At 55.9% G+C, this 19,973-nt stretch overlaps 1 protein-coding gene and 1 pseudogene across 5 annotated transcripts in view; both read right to left on the bottom strand.

The window, feature by feature from the left end:
• Positions 1 to 1,388: 1,388 nt before the first annotated feature.
• On the bottom strand, positions 1,389 to 5,033 carry LOC309635638 (small ribosomal subunit protein uS5 pseudogene; annotated as a pseudogene). Its single transcript has one exon. The product of its transcript is annotated as a small ribosomal subunit protein uS5 pseudogene (transcript).
• Positions 5,034 to 16,512: 11,479 nt separating this feature from the next.
• GLRX3 (glutaredoxin 3) overlaps positions 16,513 to 19,973 on the bottom strand; it is a 30,813-nt gene continuing 27,352 nt past the window's right edge. For all 4 annotated transcript variants that reach the window (XM_082407394.1, XM_082407397.1, XM_082407395.1 and 1 more), the window contains one exon: positions 16,513 to 16,774. In XM_082407394.1, coding sequence (XP_082263520.1) covers positions 16,724 to 16,774 — 51 coding nt within the window. In that variant the 3' untranslated portion in view covers positions 16,513 to 16,723. The remainder of the gene's footprint in view (positions 16,775 to 19,973) is intronic.

The raw sequence follows: 19,973 nt of genomic DNA, 5'->3' as shown, positions 1-19,973 counted from the left end.
TCCTCTGAGCAGCCCCGTGCACAGACGCTCCCCTTCCCTCAGGCCAGCTCCTGCCACTGGGCTGTGAGTCTGACCAGGAAGGTGGCCCCCCCTCCAGGGCTGAGTCAGGACGGGCCACCGCCTTCGCTGGACCCCTTTCCCTCGGCCAGAGGTGGACTCTGGGGCCACGGCTCCAGTCTGGCCGACGTACAGGGAGGCCGCTGCGCACAGGAGAGAGGTTTCTCCTAATGAAAGGACACGGGGGCTTCTCCACCCCCTCTTCCTGCCCAGGGAAGGATGACGACAGCGGCTCCGGGCAGGGTCCCCAGAGATGCAGCGAGCCCCTCAGAGGCAGGAGCGTGGCCGCCCTCACACCCCAGGCTGAGAATCATCCCCCCAGGAACACCGTCCTCTGCGGCTGAGAGCGTCCTGCCCCGCGCACCACCTGCTCGGAACCCCGGCGCTTTCGGCTCAACCCCCGAGCAATTTGGAGGGGCCCCTCCACGTGGGCTGCCCAAGTCTGCCTGCAGAGCTGGCCCCCCGAGGCTCGGCTCACACGGCAGCCGCCAGGGAGCGAGCGGCCTGTGCTCTGCCCGGCCGGCACCTGCCCGCCCAGGGACCCTCAGTCCCGGTACCATCGGACACCTCACCTGGGTGGTGGCACCTGCTCCTCCAGGGGGGAGCCCTGCAGGCTGCCCTCTCGGTGAACGGCAGCTCTTACCCCACCCGACAAAACCCTTTGGCAGCTGCTCTCGGGGACCTGGGTCCCTCCACCCTCAACCCCAGAGCCCCCATTATGGTTTCGCTGCTGTTTGCTCTCCCCGGGAGGCCCCCGCCTGCCCCAAGCGCCCCCCTGCGCCCCTCCTCCCTTCCAGCCTACACCTCTCCGCCCGCATCCCTCGCTCGGTGCCCAGCACACTGCCACCCTGCACGTGACACCGGGGGACTGGATCCTGAGAGGCCCATCTCAGCACCCCCAGCCCTCGCGTGGGGCCTCCGCCACACCCCTTCCAGCCAGCCCCATTTACAGATGAGCAAACCGAGGCAGAAGACCATCAGTGACGACCAGGGTGGCACAGGTAAGGACTCGCCTGTGCAGAGGGCAGCTGGAGATGGGGGGTGGCGTGGGGCTGCCACAGCCAGAGGGAATGGGGGGCACGTCCCCCAGATTCTAGAAACAGCACTGCTTGTCTTTGCTTTGAATCGCAGGAACGTTGGTTCAGAGGCAGGAAAGCTCCTCTGTCACTCCTGGGGCCTCCCTGTGGCACGAAGCCCAGACGTCGGGGAAGGAGACCCCAGGGTCACAGCCCCGCTGGGGGCCTCCCGCCCGCCCCGCCCCAGGAGAGCCTCATGTCTGGGGCCCAGCTGCTCCCACCTCCCTCCATCCCCTCCGTGGGGTCCCGCCACCGTCCCAGGAGACGTCCCAGGTTCTCTCAGCTCCCCCAGCCACGGAGGATCCCGTGTAGGGGGAGGTCTCCTCCTCTCCCCTTCCCTGTCCCCTTTCTCATCCACGCACCCCGGACTCCTCGACCCCATCCTTAAAGGAGGGTGAGAGCCCAAGAAGCACAGACATTCCCGGAGGCCACTGAAGACAGACACCTGCTGGATGGGGCTGGGAGACACTGAGAGTGTAAACACGGGATCTGCAGCTCAGGAGAGCCGGCCACACCCACATGCAAATACCTCGAAATCGGACATCCCTCTGGGCACAGTGCAACTAAAACGGATTAGCGCCAAGTGTCACTGATCTCCATCTCCCAGGGACTGGCAAACCCTTCTGAGGGCACGTGTGACTGTTCTAAACCTCTGAAGTCTCACTTCTAAGTGACATCCAAACCACAGAGCAGAGCATTTTACAAAGCAAGCAGCAACAACGAAGCCACCAGAGCTCTGGAAGCAGCCGTCAGGAGGAGGCTGGGCCTTCTGGGCCACCTGAGCCACAGTCCAGTGGTCAGAGGTGGGAGCGGGGGGCCAGGGTCACCCAGACCACGCGACCCAGGGCCCCACCTGGAAGCCGGTCCTGGGGCAGTGTCGCCTCATGTGCAAGCGCAAAATAGCAAGTGCAAGTTAAAGGGTGTTTTAGGAGAAATTAGGCTTTTCTTTTTATTTATTTACTTATTTAACCGGCTTCATTTACTTTATTTTTATCATATAAAACAATGTGGTGGCTCCAGTTGTAGCCTGAGTCCTCTGCACGGAAACTCTGGTTTCCGTGGCCCTTTACAAGATGGTCAGTGAATTCCTGATACGGAGACTTGGTGAGTACCGACCCTTTCCAGAGATCAGGGGTGAGACACCTGTAGGTCTTGGAAATGGCATCAAAGGTGGCCGTGGCAACGTCGCCCAGGGTGGTGGTGCAGCCCCTGGCAGGATGTAGCAGTCGTCAATTCCGGCCATCAGCAGTAGCTTCCTGGGCACAGGAGCTGAGACGATGCCAGTGCCCCGGGGGGCAGAGACGAGGCGCACCAGCACAGAGCCACAGCGGCCAGTCACCTGGGAAGGGACGGTATGGGGCCTACCGATCTCATTCCCCCCAAGAGCCTCGCCACACGGGCACGACGGGGAGCTTGGCCAGAATTATGGCCCCACGGAGGGCAGTGGCTACCTCCTTAGAGCACCTGACACCCAAACCGACACATCCCTTGTAATCCCCGACGGAAGCGAATGCCTTGAACCTGGTCCGCTGGCCAGCACGGGTCTGCTTCTGACCAGGTATAATCTTCAAAACCTCTGCCTTGAGGGATGCCCCCAGGAAAAAGTCAATGATCTCAGATTCCTTGATGGGCAGAAGGAAGAGACAGATCTCCTCCAGGAACCTGGTCTTCATGTCCTTGACCAGGCGGCCCAGCTTGGTGACGGGGAGCCACTCCTTGTCCTCAGCCTTGCCTCCTCGAGCTCCGAGGCCTCCGCCCCGGCCCCGGTTGCCGCTGCCAAAGACTCCGAGGAAGCCGCCGCAGCCTCCCACTGCAGGGGCCCCTGGGGTCTCCGGGCTCTCCCGCAGCACCGGTGTCATCCGCCCTTCGGTGTTTTTACGGAGAAGCAGCAGAATTAGACTTTTATGTTGATGTTTATGCAAAGAGCGTGCAGAACGTGTCCCTAACTGGGAAAAAGCACGCACCCAGCGTATCTTGTTTCTACCTAAATCTGTGATGCATCGTCTACATCAAAGGGATGACACCGACATGCTTTCACAATGTTCTGCAACTTGGACCTCAGTGAGAACCCCGTGAGGTGTTTACAGGAACTTGACCTTGGCAGGCATCTCTGTGGGAGGGATTTTGTCACAGCACAACCAGGTGTGCCCTGAAACCCCAGCTGGAATCTCCTTCCCCACCTCCAGCTGGAGGATAAGAGAGAACAGTTCTCAGAGAGCTCCAAGGGCTGCTTCTAGCAAGAACAGAACAGACAAACTTCTATCAGCCAAAATTTCATTACACGTTCTGTTTGGAGCTATACTTGAAATCAATGACTCACATTCCTGCACAGGCAGCCAAACATGCCCCCAGCAACTTGTCCACAGCCGTTTGCCTTGGTCACTGTGTTGACTTTGGTGCTGAGGGACAAGGACGCCTGCCGCGCGGGGCTTCAAAGAGGGAGCGAGCACCTGGTACCTTCGCAGGTGACGCTTCCCCGGCTTCCACTCGGCTCAGTAACACACAACACTTAGAAGGTCTCTCCCCGTTGCTGGGGTTTGTGGAGAAGCTGGTAGCATCGTTATCTCTTTCCCTGTTTTATGTCGAGGGTCTCAGCCATAAGCACTAAAAGGAATCAGTTCCCAGTTCTTATTTCCTAATAAAAGAAAGATTCTCTCTGCCCACACTACTTCTCTGTGCCGGGAGAAGGAAGCTACATCAAACCCGACTGATTCCAGCCAACACAGAGGATTCGGGGCAGACGGGGTTGTAGGGGCCAGGGGACCTCCCCCGACGTCAGGGCCCATGGGCCCCTCCACTTGGGAAGGGGCGGCCTGGTCAGCGTGGGCTGGAGCCCAGCCCACACCAGGCCGCTACTGTCAGGAAGGCAGAGCCCCGATGCCCTGAGCCTCCAGCGGGATGGACGGGCCGGCCGGATGCTGACCTGGCCCAAGACAGACAAGTTGGCGTTTGGTGCCCCACTGTGGCCTGCTGTGTCCACGGGGCCTCACAGGATCCTGTCATGGAGAACGGTCACTCCAGAGCAGGGGCTGCACTAACTCGTGCTCCCAGCAACACTCTGCAGCCGAGGGGGTGTGCGAGCATCCTCGGGGCTCCCCTTGGAAGCAGAGGTGGACCACGCTCTGTCTGGGGCTGCAGACCCCAGGCTGGAGCTCCTGCCCTGGCCCGCATCTGGACTCAGATGCTGGCTCCACAAGACATGTCCCGGGGTTGTAGGCGGGAATGCTAAAAAAATGTGTCAAAAATGGGATGAATCTTCCCACACGCGTGCACTTGTACATGCACGGGCATGCGGACATGCACGTGTGCACAACGCACACCCACACACGCCGGCACACATGCACACACAGGCCTCTCTTTCCAGGCTCTGCCTGGGGCACCAGGCCAGTCGTCGCCTGCAGCTCAGCTGCCCCAGGTCGGGAGCGTGGACCCCAGCTCTGCTCCGCCCCTGAAGCCCGGCCCCTCTCAACGCACCTCTGCAGCCCCCACTAAGAGGCAGAGTTTCCCTCTGCCCCTGGAACCCGGGCTGGCTTTGCAGCTGCAGAGGAAAGGACAGGGCACCAGCGCCAGCCTGAGCTCTGCACGTGTCCGCCCACTGTCTTGGACCCTGTGACCACCGTGAGGACAGGCCCAGGCCGGCCGGGGGGGAAGATGAGGTGCCCCCTGGGGGTCAGCTGAGCCGTGAAGCCGGGCCAGCCTGCCCCGGCCAACCCCGCATATCCCACCTGTGGGAGAGCCCCCGACCCCCCTCCGCAGAGACACCCAAGGGCCCAGAGGCACTGAGCGCGGGGGCGGGGAGGGGCGGGTTGCAGCTACGGTGGCGACAGCACTGGCAGGAGGTGACAGCGGCACTGTCCTACCTGCACGATCGACAGCGAGCGCTCCCAGCGAGGAAGAGTCTCATCAGACGGCCAGGCTGCCCAGAGTGGTGTCGCCCAGCTCCCGGCTCCGCAAACCAGAGTCCCGCTGTGACGACCAGGGCAGGGCCGCCCATCCAGGGGCAGCTTTGCAACAGCAGGGCCGAGGAGACCCTCAACACACGGGCCTGCTAAGAATCACGCGGGTAAGGAGACCCTGCGACACTCCTCCCCCTCCGACCCCCACCTCCCGGCAGAGGTCCTGACACTGATGCACGACACGCCCTTGGCCCGGCATGGCTGTGAGTACTGCCGCCTGGGGCCTCCCCTGGGACCTGGGCTCACACCTAAACACGGCCTTTACCTCCTCCATCGCCCCGTCCACAGCCGCGTCCAGCCCACCTGCACCCGGACTCCTGCCGCAGCCTCCTCGAGGCCAGCCTCCCCGGCACGGTTCCCCCTGCCTCCCCTCGCAGGCCAGGCTTCGTCGAGCGGACTGTGTGTTCCCATCACCACCGCCCAGGGGCCTGCTGGGGCTCCCTGTCCCCCTGCGGGCCGAGGCCCAGCCCCACACTTACGACAGGGGGGCCTTCGGCCGCTGCACTGACTCCCCGAGAGGCCAAGGGACCCACGTGGATGCCAGATGCCGACAAGCAGGACAAGCCTCGTGCCTCTGTGGAGGAAGGGAGGCCGGGGGAGAGAAGGGGGAGGACGCTGGAGGGGGCAGTGGGCGCCACTCCAGCAAAGGCACAGGGGCAGGGGGCTGACTCCGGGACCCCCGTCTCCTTCCTGTCCCATCCTGTGGGCAAGAGCAGGGGCAAAGGAGGGCCAGAGAGAGCCCCAGCCCACCGGGCAGCTCGGAGTCAGGAGCCGCATCCGGCACCGACACCAAGAGCCCATTGGCTGAGCCATGGAGGCTGAGGGTCAGGAGACAAGGGGAGAACCGGGGAGCGGGAGGGATGTGGTTAGAAGAGGTCTCACTGGCCAGGTGCAGGGATGGAGGCGGCTGGGGCCACAGAAGAGCAGCAGGGGGAAGCCTTGTGGTGAATGGGCTGTTCTGTGTCCTGACAGCGGAGGTGGGTACATGAGTTTACACATGTGGTAAAGCTGCAGAGAACTAGACACACATGTGCCCACACGCACACACATGCATGCACACGGGGCACACGCGAGGACGCACATCAGGGCACACAGACTGGTGGGATCTGATGGAGATCAGGGGACAGTGTCGCAGCTGTCAATACCCTGCACGACGTTCCCTCGGGGGAACCGGGTGAGGGTAGCCAGGACTCCTCTGTTATTTCTTACAACTGCATGTGAGCCTACAATTATCTCAAGTTTTGTCAAAGCCCCGCTGGCTGGCTGGCACTCGGAGAAGAGGCCAGAAGGAGGCGGGACCCCATGAGAGATGAGCAGATGGGGGCACATGGGGACCTGCTGGGGGTCGGGGGCTGCAGGAGGGGGTGACCTGGAGAAGCGAGGGTGGGATGGCTGCTGGGGCTTTAAAGGGAAGAGAGGGACCAGTTCCCCCAGGGGCCCCCCAAACAGACAGCAGAGGCTCAGATGGAAAGGAAACAAACTTACAACTTTGACAGGTCATTTGAGTTTGGGAACAAGACTAGTTTGCCAAAATGATTCTTCCCTCTTTAATTAAAATCCTTTATTAACTGCCAAACTAATACCTTCCCCCAAGACAGACAAGATAATGAGCCCACATCCTTCAGCCCAGGCGGGCAGCCGTCCAAGCAGGCGGGGTGGGCTCAGGAGAGGGGCCAGGCCGCCACAGACCCGCCTCACTGGGCTGTGGGCATGACCCAAACCCAGGGTAGGGTTCGCATCTGGGGCAGAAATCACATCTGACCGGACTCTGAGTACGGCAGGTTCTGGATGCCAAGGGATGTCCGGCGTGCGCCCCAGGAGCCCTGGCTGTGACCACAGACAGGGAGAAGGGGCAGGTACGGCCGCCCTGCCACGGGGACACCACGGGGACACCACGGGGACAGTGGCTGTCCACCAGCCTGGTTCAGGCCCTGGATATCGGCCCTAAATTCATTTTCTTTTCACTTCATTTGAAACATTCCAAACAGACAAGAATAGGGACCCATATAATAAAAGCCATGTACAGACCACCAGCCTTACCCAATCTGAAACATACTCTCTCCTACCCTTTAAGTATAAAATAAATACCGGTATCATGACTCCATGCTGATATAAATATGTTATTGGGAAAAAGAGACAAATCTCCCAAAACTTCCGTGTAGAGGAACCACAAGTAGTTAGTTAGATACTCTCCCTAACAATGCCCCTTAAGTGTGGGCCGTGCAGAGTGACTTCCTCCCAGAGGACACTATGAACAAGGGGAAAACAGTGACCTGACGGAGAGGCACCTGACAGACAGACCCCAGGCAGGTGATCAAGGTCGCCATCAGCAGGTGATCAAGGTCGCCATCAGCAGCCGTAAGTCATGTGGCAAGCACGGCCCATACCCTGGGTAGGACGTGATGAGAAGGGCACTTTCCTCTGCGGGTTTCTTCCCCGAAAACCACTGCCCCCGTCTAATCACGAGAAAAACCTCAGCTGCATCCCAACAGAGACACGTCTTACAAAACGCCTGACCGGTACTCCTCAAACTGCCAAGTGTATGGAAAACGAGGAGAGGCTGAGAAACTGCCCCAGCCGGGAGGAACCTCAGGAGACACCGCCCCTAAGTGTCCTGTGGGGTACTGGGTAGGACCCTGGGACAGAAAAGGGACCTTAGGCAAAAACTACGGAAATCTCAATGAAGTATGGACTTTAGCTCAGAATAATGTATCGATATTGATTCATTAATTATAGCAAATCAGCCATACTGGCATAAGTTGTTAATAAGATGGGAAACAGGGTGTTGAGGGGGATATGGAACCCTCTGGACTTTGTACCCCATTTTTCTGTAAATCTAAAACTAGTCTAAAAACTCAAGTCTATTAATTTTTTTAAAAAACTAACCCCTGATTGTCCCCACTGTCCCCCAAGGTCCCTGAGCTCCTCCTTTGGAGGACACTGAAGGTTTACTGGGGCTAAAAAACAAAAGACTCAGGAGGGGAAGCTGGCCCCAAAGAGGCCAGAGGCCTGTGTGTGCTGGGGCCCGGGCAGACCTGTCTTTGCGTCCGGAGCACCAGGCACGGTCCCCTCTGCGCGCGGGGACACCCGCTCGGGAAGAGCGGGGCTCGACCCTCCCCCCCGGGAGTCGTCAGGATCAGCCGGGTGGGCTGCGAGATGCACGCAAACGCGATGAGGGTGCCGGCTGCTGCTCCCCGCTGGCAGCGACGCAGCGAGGCCAGGAGGGGTCGCAGGCGTCCCCCCTCGCGGAACCGCAGACACCGGGGCGCGGGATACGCACCACACCCGGGCCCCCCAAGGACCGGGCAGGGCGGAGGTCTCGGGGTGCCCGCCCTGCTGGGGTCCCCTGCTCCCCAGACACCGCCGCCCGGACCACAGCGGCCTCCGAGGGCCCAGATCCCCGGAGGGGCCCCGAAGGGCCGGCCTGCCACGGGGGCAGCGGGGGTGGAGAGCGCCCCGAGCCAGGCTCTGGGTCCCAGTCCCGACTCCCTCGGCCCCGGGGCCTCCGTGTCCCGGGCGGGAAAATGAGGCCCACGGTCGGGCCCAGGGCGGAACCTGAACGCGGGTAACGCGGCCAAGCGGCACCTGCACAGGTGCGCCGGGCGCCCTCCGGGGAAGTTTCCGGCTTCTGGTTCCTCCCCCAGCGCGCGCACACGGCCGGACGCGCGCTCCGGGATCCGCGGGCCGGCTCCCGCGAGCTCCTCGGTCCTCGCGCGCCCCCTGGCGCCCGGCGGCCGCCCCTGCAGGCGGTACGGGCCAGCCGCCAGCGCGGTGAGCAGCGCCCTCGCGTGGACACGCGCCGTCTCCGCCCGCCCGGAGGTCCGCGGCCCGCGAGGAGGCCACTCCGGGGCCTGGCCGCGCGCTAAGTCCGAGCGGACCTCTACGATCCAGCAGGGGCCGGAGAACGAGCGCACCGGCGTGGGCCGTTCTGCATTCGACAGAACTGACGCTTGAGAAGCCCTGGGGGACCTCTTTCCGTTTAGGACAGCCGTGAGGGGTGGAAAGCTCAGCGTCACGCGGGGCCCTGGGCGTCGCCTGCCGTCACCCGGCCCTGTGGCTGGGGGCAGAGGGGCGCCCCTGCAGGTCCCACGACCGCGGCACACGGGGGGCACGGGCAGGGACCCCACCCAGCCAGGCAGGGCTGGCCACCGGCTCCGACCTCTGGTTCCGGGGCTGGCATCTGCGCGCGTCCTCCCCGGCAGTGCGGCCCACGGCCAGGCTCAGGGGCTGCACGTCTCCCGGGGCGAGGCGACCCCGCGCCAGCGCAGACGCGCCCAGGCCGGCCCTTCCAGAAAGGGGGCGCACCGGGACCCACCCCTCCAGAAGGGGGGCGCACCGGAACTTACCTCTCCAGAGGCGGGGAGTGCTGGGAGCCGACCTCTCCACAAGCGGGGTGCACTGGGGTCGACCGCTCCAGAAAGTTGCGCGCAAGCACCGAGCCCTCCAGGAAGGAGAGGACGCAGAGCCTGCGCAGCCCCTCCCCGCACGTGCCCGGCGCGCCCCTCCCCGAGCCCGGCCCCGAGGGCGCACACGTGCTCCTGGAGTGGCGCCGGCTGGGCCTGCGCATGTCCTGGCTCCCGGGCCCTCGCGGAGGGCGAGGGAAACTGAGGGCGGGGAGAGAGGACCCGGCCGGGCGGGCGATCTGCAGCCACCCAGAACAGCCCCTCCAAGGGTGATCGTGCTCAATTCAAATGCAGTCCTCTGGGTCATTAGCAGGGTGTATTTGTCATGGTAAGAGGACAGCACAAATTGTAACGTTTTGTTCGCTTGATTTAGAACTTCATTGTTTGCACAGAGGGTGGGAGGCTTGCTCCGTGAGCGCCGGGCTGTTCCCCAGGCTGCCCCGGGGTGACAGCAACCACCCGGGACCCACGGGGTGGGAAGGGGCTCGCCCCGAGCAGAGGCGCTGCCCTGCCGACCGCACCGAGTGGCTGCTGTCCGCCACCCCAGCCAGAGCACAGCGCTTGCTGAGAATGACCATTCGCCGCGTCCAGAGGGTGCAGGGATTGGGAGCTCAACCACCCCCTGAGGTGAGTGACTTTGGAAAATTTCTGAACCTGTTCCTCCCACGCCAAAAATGGCACCTGTGACACCCATCGTGCTTGGGTCCTTGGCAGTTTCTACCTAACAAGCACTGGGCTTCCAGCAGAGCCTGGCCTTCAGCAAAGGGCAGCTCCCGTGATCGTCAGTCTTCTCCCCCCCACCCCCACCTCCTGCACCAGCCCTCTGCCCCATTAGGGCCAGTTGGGGCCTCATCCACAGGCCAGCCCTCCGCCCTGTGCTCAGTGCCCTCTGGCCACCGGGAACTTGAATGGCCTCCCTCCAAGTCACCAGGGAAGGAGCTCTGGAGCCAGGTGACCCAGGGCCAAATCCCAGCTCCACCTGGTACTGTGTGACCTGGAGCAGGTGGCTTAACCTCTCTGTGCTCAGTTTCCCCATCTATAAAATGGGGTTGATAATGCCCACCTTATAGGTTGTTGTGAGAAGTAAGCGATTCACTGTGTCAGATATACAGGACAGTACTTGACACATCATCAGCACCAGGTAGGTAGGTGTTGCTGTTGTTATACCACATCACTAACACAGGAATGCATGAAGAGCAAGGACTCAGGACACTGATTGTGTTGAGGGTAATGTGCACGTTCCCCTAGTGAATAGTTTTGGTCAAGTTCAAAAAGACCACTCCTTAGCGGGACAGCAGTTACACTAAGTGGCTCTTCAACAGGACCTCTAGGAAAGAACAGGGTCAGGGCTGGACCTCCCCCCCCAATCCCCCCTCAGACCACACCCCCAAGGCTTCATGGGCCTGCGCAGTCCCACTGGCAGGGCCCTCCCTCACTCAGGGAACCCATGCTGTTCAACACTCTGCTGTCACCTTGAAATGCATCATTGTATCTCTGGACTTGTGTTTGCTAGGTGAAGTCTAAGGGGACAACGTGCGGGCCCACCTGTTGCCGCCACCCCGTTCACACACAGCATGGAGTCCCAGTGCCCCTGTGCACAGGAGGTCCCTGAGCCTCAGCACACGTACAGGTGAGCCCGCAGCCCTGAGAGGCCATGCTTTCCGTTCAAACCACAGCTTGCTTCTACACAAAGCGAAGGCAACAGCGTTCCAAGAACCACGCGTGACCAGGAACCCTGTCTGTCCCTCCGCGCGGTATCCCTCGTGCTGGCCGACCACTCACGGTGAACTGACAGGAGGCGAAGATGGTACCCAGCCCCCCCCTCACCCCCGCCCCCACCCCGGGCCCTTCCTCCTGCATCAGCCGGGGCAGTGTTGAATGCGCACCCATCAAGAAGGGGAGTAAAAGGTTGAGTTTTCTGCAGCATTTCCAACGTTTGGTAACAAAATACATGTGCACGCCCAAGCTATAAAAACTGTCATTTCACATCCTCCATGTACAGGTAAATGCTCTTATATTTGCATTTAAAGTTGTCATTGCACAATACAAAGAAAAGCGGACACCTGCTAATAATTTAAATTTTTAATTTTTCTTTACTAGGGCATTAAACAGCAAAATTTTAAAACCATGACATAGAGAATGTGGAAGAAAAAAGCTTTACGTTTTAGCACCTCGAAGGGCACTTTTTTTCCTGCTCTTTGAACAAAGGCCCAGAGTTTTCATTTTGCACTGGGCCCAGCACTCAGGCCCCACCTAGGTGACGCAGGAGGCTGCTTCCCAGGAGAGGGAAGTGCCCCGAGGAGCGTTCTCTTCCGGAGCAGGACACACTTAGGAACGGAGGGACTGGACGTGTGACACAGAGCCCGGCGCTGTACTCGCGAGCCACCTGCTCGGCTGGTCCCCCTCCACGGAGCCTGACAGCCAGACCCACACACCCTGCCCAGCAGGACGCCATGACGCTGGAGTGAGACCCTCGGGACACACGAGGGACGAGTGCCCTGGACTGCGCCAGTCCTGGCCAGATCTCCACTGCGGGCCCAGAAACAGCTGGGGCCTCTTGCCTGCCTGCACCAGCGGCCAAATGGCCTGCAACCTTCCTCTAGAGGGAGGAAGGGAGGGAGGGGCTCTCTGAGGGCATCCAAGCTCCTATCTGTCATCATGGCCCTTTTTTAAAACACAAAACACAGAGCAGTAGCATAAAAAACTATGTAAACGCCCGTAAAAATACCAAGCTTCTCTTCTTCCTGAATAGACCCCATATCCAGGTTCCAGGCCTGGGTTTGAAGGCTGGGCTGTACCTGGTTCCTGCAGACAGGAACCCTAACACCCTAACTCCAGGCCACGTGGCAGGCATCCCCCAGGCAACCCCACAAAGGGTCAGGCTCTCCCTCTAGGGGTTCATACGGGAAACTTATAACTTAAACAAAACGCGTTGTTTTAGGAGATGGTTAAAAATTATCTACAAATGATAACCATTTAGATGAAGGTGGGGGAGCACACGACAGGCCTTTTTGGTCATAAGGGCTGAGTCCTGGCACCTAATTTTTACACAGCCACGGTACTCCTGACGGATTTCGGAAGCCCAAGACCTCTGGCTGCAGCCATCGCGCCGCGATGCCCAAAGCACAGTGCCCAGGGCTGGAGTTGGTGTCCCTCCTGGCTCAGACCCCCGCGGCTAGCCCTGGACCCCTGCGAAGTACCTTAGATGCACCGGAGCCTTCCTCGGGGGATGCTGTGGCCTCGGCGCGTGGCGAACCCGGGCACACGCCCGACACACGCCCTCCCCGTTGGGCCCGAATGCCCCGAAGCCGGCCGAACTCACGTCTTCCGGATCTGAACATCTGTGAACATCAGACAAAGCCCCTAGCATTCTGAAACCAGAGTGGGGTTACTAACTATAAAACCCTGTCTTTGAAATTACCCATTTTGGTGAATGAGGCACCAACTTCGATCCATTCCTACAACTCAACATCTGAAATGGGGTATAAAAAAATGAATTTATCTGCAAAGAACCAAATTACTTTTACTTTGGAAAAAAATGTGTGAATTGTGGTAACAAGTACCTATTGTCACGTTTAAGAAAACTGACTTTATTTAAAACCTAAACCGAAAATCATGCTTCATATTTTGGTCTTAAGCTTTGAACTTCTGATTTGGCCACGGGATAGGTCTTATTTTTGTAATTTCCTCCAATGAGGCAGGTAATGATTACCTGCATCAAGTCATTCAAATGTATTACAGCTGTTTCAGAGGTCAATTAAACTTCTTAGCATGACTAGAAATGTACTTTCTTTAAAAATGAGTTAATACAATGAGATTTTCTAATTATAAACATATGCTTCCTATTTTAAAAAATTTGTCTCTATCTCAAACTCATCAGGAGGTGTTTTGTGAAGTTTGCAAATGGAAAATCATTTTTTTCTTCCTTCTTGAGCAAGTTAATGATCAATCAAGACGGACAGGGCCTGAAGTTCCTGACCGAGGCCAAGAACAGCACGCCTGCCCTGCAAGGCTCAGCTGTCCCACAGAATGACACAAGGTCCCCGTCACCACCAGGGCAAGGCCAACCCCCCCATCCTTTTATGTTCCAAGGGCCATTTACATTATTTTAGCAAATCTCAACACATTTACCTCCTAGGCCTTCTTCAAATCAATCCTTGGACTACGAAGTAACAGGTGGTAAGAAAGAGGAAGGATGAACTGCCCTCCCCAGTGCTCAGGAGAGGGACAGACTTCAGCCAGAGCCCAGAGTCCCGGCCAGTCACCCGGCATTTCCCATCACAGGTACAAAGGCAACTTAATTCCATACGCCGTGATGGGGTGGCCGCGGGGAGGGGGCGAGCCTCAGGTCTAGGGAGTCATATAATCCCGGATGGAAATCTCAGCCCAGGCCTGCAGCTGAGCCTTTGCGCTAACAACTCACTTATCTCCCTGAGTTCCTCACCCAAATTCCCAATTCCTTTCATTGGTTTTATTTTTTCTTTCCACTTCTGGTTACAAAGCAAAATCAGAGTTTTTTGGGGTTTTTGTTTTGTGTTTTTTAGTCCCTTCCTGCAAGCTATTTCCCCAAGTGGATACCAATTCCCTAAGAACCCTTCCCTCGCAAGGAAGTTGCCTCCAGGCTCGACACCCAAGTCTTGGGGAGCTGCCTGCTTCCTCAGTGAGCCCTGCCGGTTCCTATGGAACAGTCACTTTCTTGAAGGGCAACCTGGGGGTTAACAGACAAAGTCGTAACGGCAGCCAGTGCCAGCATCCGCAGCACCCTGCACGGTGACCTGCCGCTGCCCAGCCCCAGGCCCACCATGAGCCCCATGTCACAAGCGAACTCAAGCACAGGGAGCCACTAGGCGAGGAGCTGGCAGGGCTGGGCCGTGCAGAGGCCCCCCGCTCCCCAGCAGACAACAGCGCTTCCCAGCCCTTCTATCCACACGCACGCCTCTACTCCCCCAAACCAGACAAACTCGCTAAAACCCTCACACAGCCCCTGCCCCAAGTCTGCTCCCAACAAAGCTCAGACTCGGGCAACATCCAAGTGACACCCTGTCACCTTCCCTGCCAACGGTCTCTCGGGTGCTGAGAACTACTTTGTCTCCAGGATTTGTGGATCCCAGAGAAGATTACAATTTTGACAGAATGTTATGACTAGGACAGGCTTGCTGGTTAGGAAATCTGATCGCGGATTACCTATGGAATGTGAAGTTCCACCAGGCACAAGAATCACCTGCCTTACTCCTACAATATACCCAGAAAAGTCAATGAGGAATGGCTATCAGTTTGCATGGAGGCCTCTTGGCCTTCCCAACGTCTAGCTGGAAACACCTGCAAAACAGAAATCTGCGCCACTGTCACTCCAACATACCTGGAGCCAACAGAGCCAAAAACTAACAGAATTCAAGAGGACAACCTCACGTTCAACACAGGGACAACTCCCCAAAAACTCTGAACGCTCATCCCTACTCAAACCGTGATGCTCAACCAAAGATGACACCGTCAAGTTTTTCACCATGCAAGAGTCACCTGAAGGAAGGGAAGGCTGTCCTAAAATGCATGTAGCATCTTACATTATCAGAGCAACACCTTTGGCCAGAAGGGCGGTTCCCAAATTGGAGGTCGGCGTTTTTGTTAAAAGTTATATATTTTGTTTATTTGAATGTGCAAGAGGGAAAAAAAAAAAAAAACTAGTAAAGATACTGTTGTGATAGCAAAGACAATGTTGCTTGGGATAAGGTAAGGTTAAAATTTGAGTTAGTAGAAAATGTACCAGGGCAGGTAGCACTCGTGGAGAGCAGAAATCACGAAAGCAGCATGCAGACGATTTAGGTTTAGGATAAAGCACACAAGGGAATTAGGGACCCCTCTGTGAGCCACACACATCCCTGAAGCCAATGGCTTAATAAAATTTCAGTCAAAATTCCATTTCCATCTGCATTTTAAAGGTTTGCTTATACAGTTATTTTCATTTTAAATGGAAAAATGTAGTTCATAGACTAATGCCCAGAAGAGACCCACCCGATTACACACAGTGGCAGGAATATCCACCATGATGGTGTCCTCCTCCCGGCAGGAAGCAAGGCCACGGCCACCTTTACGATCTCGTGCAGATGTCCTCTGTAACACACACCAGGGCATCAGCTCCCTCCTCTCCACACAACCAAAAAGCAGAGAAATGGCCTGTCGCTCAAGAGACAGGAAAAGCCAGCGCCCTGGTGAAGGGCTAACCTGCATTTCCTCCTGTTTCTCTTACCTAAACTGCTGGCCTCTGCACCCCTTTCCTTACAACCACCAGACAGTTTTCAGATCAACACTGGGAAAACTCAACGAGGCTAACATGTGCCACAGGTACCAGAAAAGTCTAAGAACCATGACAGTGGATTCAACCGTCTGTTTAAGGCATGCACAGCACAGGCCTACTGAAGCAACTGTTTTTTCAATACGTTGGATTCAGGATCAAAAATACTATTGAAATTTTCATGGAATTCTGGATGTTCTCAACATACTTAAGGGCTAAATCAGTACTTTCAATACAATGATTAAAATAAGTTGTGATGTGTAACGCACAACTCGACAACACCATTCTGCTCTCTGCCAGGCTACCATCCTTGTACAAGTTACAAAAGAAGCCTTGCTGACACACCCACTGAGAAGTCACCTTCCTCTCAAACGTTTCTTGGTACTGCGCTGCTGGGGCTTTCTGAGACGGGTCCTCAATCTGCAGACGCCTGACACTGCCACTGCGACCGCACCAGGGCCCAGCTCAGTGATGCTGTCAGGACAAGGTCTGCAGCAGAATTTTCTGAGCTGCAAAGAGATCTTCGGCCAGTGAGGGGAGCCACTGGTTTGGTCTATGAGTGGCTCTAAATGCTGCTGTGGTTCAGATTCTCACAGTTCTCCACTCTCTGAAGACTGTCTATTCCTTAACTGCTTCAAGATGCCCACATATGATGAATAAGAGATGAAAAGTGGGTTAATTACAGTAACTATATGTCTAACAACACTGTAAAGACACACTTTTTTACACAATTATTTTTAACTGAACTTGAAGGTGTTTATTGCATTGTTTTTGGTGGAAGAAACGTCACATACGTTTATTTAGGCCAACCTTGTGAAATACACAAAGCGTAACTGGAACGAGCATTTTCTACTCCTAGCCCACTTCTGAGGACTAAATCATGAGCTGCTCCACTGGAATGAAGGCTTTCTTGCAGTAGCTGGGCACCAAGTCTAACGTTTATTAATTTTCTCCTTTCAGTATAGGCAGCAACTCACCATTTTCTTTCAGTTCCTAAAAATAAAAAAGGAAACAATAATATCATGCATACGTATATATAAAAAATGAAAACATCTAAACAATGAAAGATTGCATCTATATCAGAGAACCCAAAGAAACACCCCATTGGATGAAAACTCCAGTCCACCAACACACTTGAACAAAGGATCATGCCATAAAAACTGGGCACACTATCAGTACAAAATTAAAGTTAAAAGGCATTCTAAAACGAACACCACCAGATTTTTTAGCATTAGCGAATACAGCAATGAGAGCAACACGATGAAGCTTCCTATTAAACAATAGCAATAAACAGGGAAAATGAACTTTGAGTGACTGAAAAAAGAAACGCTGTGATATTAAGGTCCACTCAGATACAATGCACATGATACCTGCGGCCCTACAGGTGGTAAACAGGCTTCACTATTTCAAACAAACCTGGAAAAGCCATGGTACTAGTACGTAAATGTAAAGGCCAGAAACCATTAAAGAGATGAAGTAATTCAGAAAAGTTTTTTGTGCCTATCTTTCAGATCTAAAATATGGAATACAGCCATCAAGTTTAAAACATGACGATGGAGGATAAATAAGATTTTCTAGTTTAAGGTAAACACTTAATTTGATAGAACATTTTAGGTTCTCCCTAAGCTGCATGAACATCAATGAATAAAACCACTGAAATCCACTCGCACTGCTCTCTGGATTGAACCCAAACAGGCATGATCCTGTCACACAAACTCAGACAGCAAGGTCTTGGGATCTTCTACCCATTTAACAAGCAGACGTCCAGCTACGCCAAAAGGCCAAGCAGGGCCTCTCAGAGCACACCACTCAGAGGCAGCAGGCCACGCGGCAAGGTGGGTGGGCCGGGCGGCCCTCAGGTGGAATCTGGCCACGGCTCCCTGGCTGCGACGGGGCACACAGCTCCCCTAACTTCTGTCCATTGCGTCACCCGCCGGAGGATGAGACGTGGCGGCCTACACGGAGAGCCAGAGGGGCCTGCCTGGTGTGGTGCAGGCCCTCCGGACGCCGCGGTGACTGTGAGCCAGTGGGCTAAACAGCAACCGGATCTAAATATTCTGCCTCTCAGCTGTTTCTGCGTCCAAACAGTCTGCGGTGAGGAACCGTTCACTCTTTAGAGGTAACATTAACGCACTGTGTACGTATTAACTAGTAGATATTTTTCTCAGGACATTAGCCTGATGGAGTCACTGAGTCACCGAGTAATTCATTCATTCAATCACCCACTCAACCAGAACAGCACTCACGGCTCCTGTTGAGCGCAGTCAGGATTAACCCGTTGGCAACACAGCTGAGGCTTGAAGTCGGGGGTCTCCAACCCCTGGGCCACGGACCGGTACCGGTCCGAGGCCTGTTAGGAGCCAGGCCGCAACGCAGGAGGAGCCGGGCCGCAACGCAGGAGGCGAGCGGCGGACGAGCGAGCGAAGCCTCACCTGCCGCTCCCCGTCGCTCGCGTCACCGTCTGAGCCATCCCACCGCCACCCCGCCCCCGCCCCCGTCCGTGGAAAAACTGTCTTCCACGAAACCAGTCCCTGGTGCCAAAAGTGCTCGGGACCACTGCTTTAAGTGACCCAAAGGTGAAGAACTGACCTCTGCCAGAAACAGACCAAAATGGCAACCTAACAGCTATTCCCAGTTATCTCCTCAAAGAAACATGCTAACACTATCACACACTTCCAAATGTGCAAGTTCTTAGCAGGTGGACACAGAAAGTCATATAACGGACACCCTGTTATATACCTAAAAAGAAGGTGCCCATGCAGCTCAGCCTTAGAATTAAATGAGATTTATTGATTGTAGCTCCCCAAGGGCTACCAGTGGCTGAGGTACAGGCTATCAAACATTCAGACAAGAACAGGCTCAAGGGTATTCCGGTCGGAAGACAGTTTGTGTCTTACAAAAATAAAAAATAGATATAAAATAACAAATGCAGATCTATTTTTGTTGCCTCAGGGCTATTCAAAAGCTACTATGTTAAACCTTTTTTTTTCCCTCCAGGAATGAGACAGTTTACTGGGGGAAATGCCTCACTGGCTTGCTCAAGAAGTGTGATGTCAAACCTGGAACTGGGCAGGAGACAAAATCTGGGCAGATGAAACCGTGGCCTTGTGTTCAGAAAACCTACCGGCACTCAGGGCTGGGCCAGAGTTCTTTCACGGTACGAAAGCATGAGTTAAAAACTTTCATTTTATAACTAGAGACAGCAGTACTTACCACTTGCTTTCCACTTAAAATACCAGGGATCTGACCTCAGGGAAAATCCTCTAACCGGCGAGGCTGAGGAGGGCCTGAGCCCCAGCAGCTCCACCATCCGCCTTTCGTGAAGGCTGGCACTTCTGGAGCAGAGCCCTGCATTCCTGCCCAGGCCCTCCTGTGCCCACCCACTGCCACCCTCCTCCCACACCATGATGCCCAGGGTGGGCCTGGGTCGGGGGTAGGGTTTGAGGACGTGAAAGCTGCAGCTGCCCTCTGGGGTCCTGGGCTAATCAGGAGAGCACCGGAACACACAGGTGCTACCAGGTGGGGGTGCCCTAAGTTCCGGACTTGAAATTCTACGAGAAAAGCCATGTTCGTTTAAAATTCAGTTAGAATTTACTTAAAGCAAACCAAAGAAGGAAATTCATCATCAAAGACATATAAGAAACAGCGTCCTTGAAACACGCTTACGATCTGACAGAGTTCTCCAGTGTTCTAGCATCTGAGAATCAAAGGGGGACTTGGAGATGACCTCAGGCCTTGGTGACACAGCCAGCAGGGCCAGGCCAGCACTAGGTCTCAGGCCCCCGGCCCTCAGCCTGGTGCTCTTCACTCCATCACCCAAGTGCATGTGAGTAAAGCAAAATAAAATGACACCAGAAAATAATATAATTATGATAATATAAATATAAAAGGACAGGAGAACTTCAGAAGCAGGAGCAAAACACACACTTCTGGCTGGAAAAAATCTATAAATGATTCACAGAGAAAGGCCCTGATGGATATAGAAAGCATATTTCAATATGAGATATGCACGGAAATCCAGAGCAGAGACAGGGTGAAGAAAAGCTGAAAACATGGAAGAACTTCGTACAGTGTGAACAAATCAAGTTTTGAGCTCGGCCACACCCAGAGCCGCTCTGAATGCCCAGTCACACTTTGGACCCTGGCCAGCAGTCCCGCAAGAGCTGGAGGAGGTTCTGAAAGGACCCAGTGT

The sequence above is a fragment of the Balaenoptera borealis genome (assembly GCF_965194805.1).
Source record: "Balaenoptera borealis genome assembly, chromosome: 10".
NCBI lineage: Eukaryota > Metazoa > Chordata > Mammalia > Artiodactyla > Balaenopteridae > Balaenoptera > Balaenoptera borealis.
The sequence above is the reverse complement of the archived record's forward strand: the minus strand, read 5'-3'. Positions and strand labels throughout refer to the sequence as shown.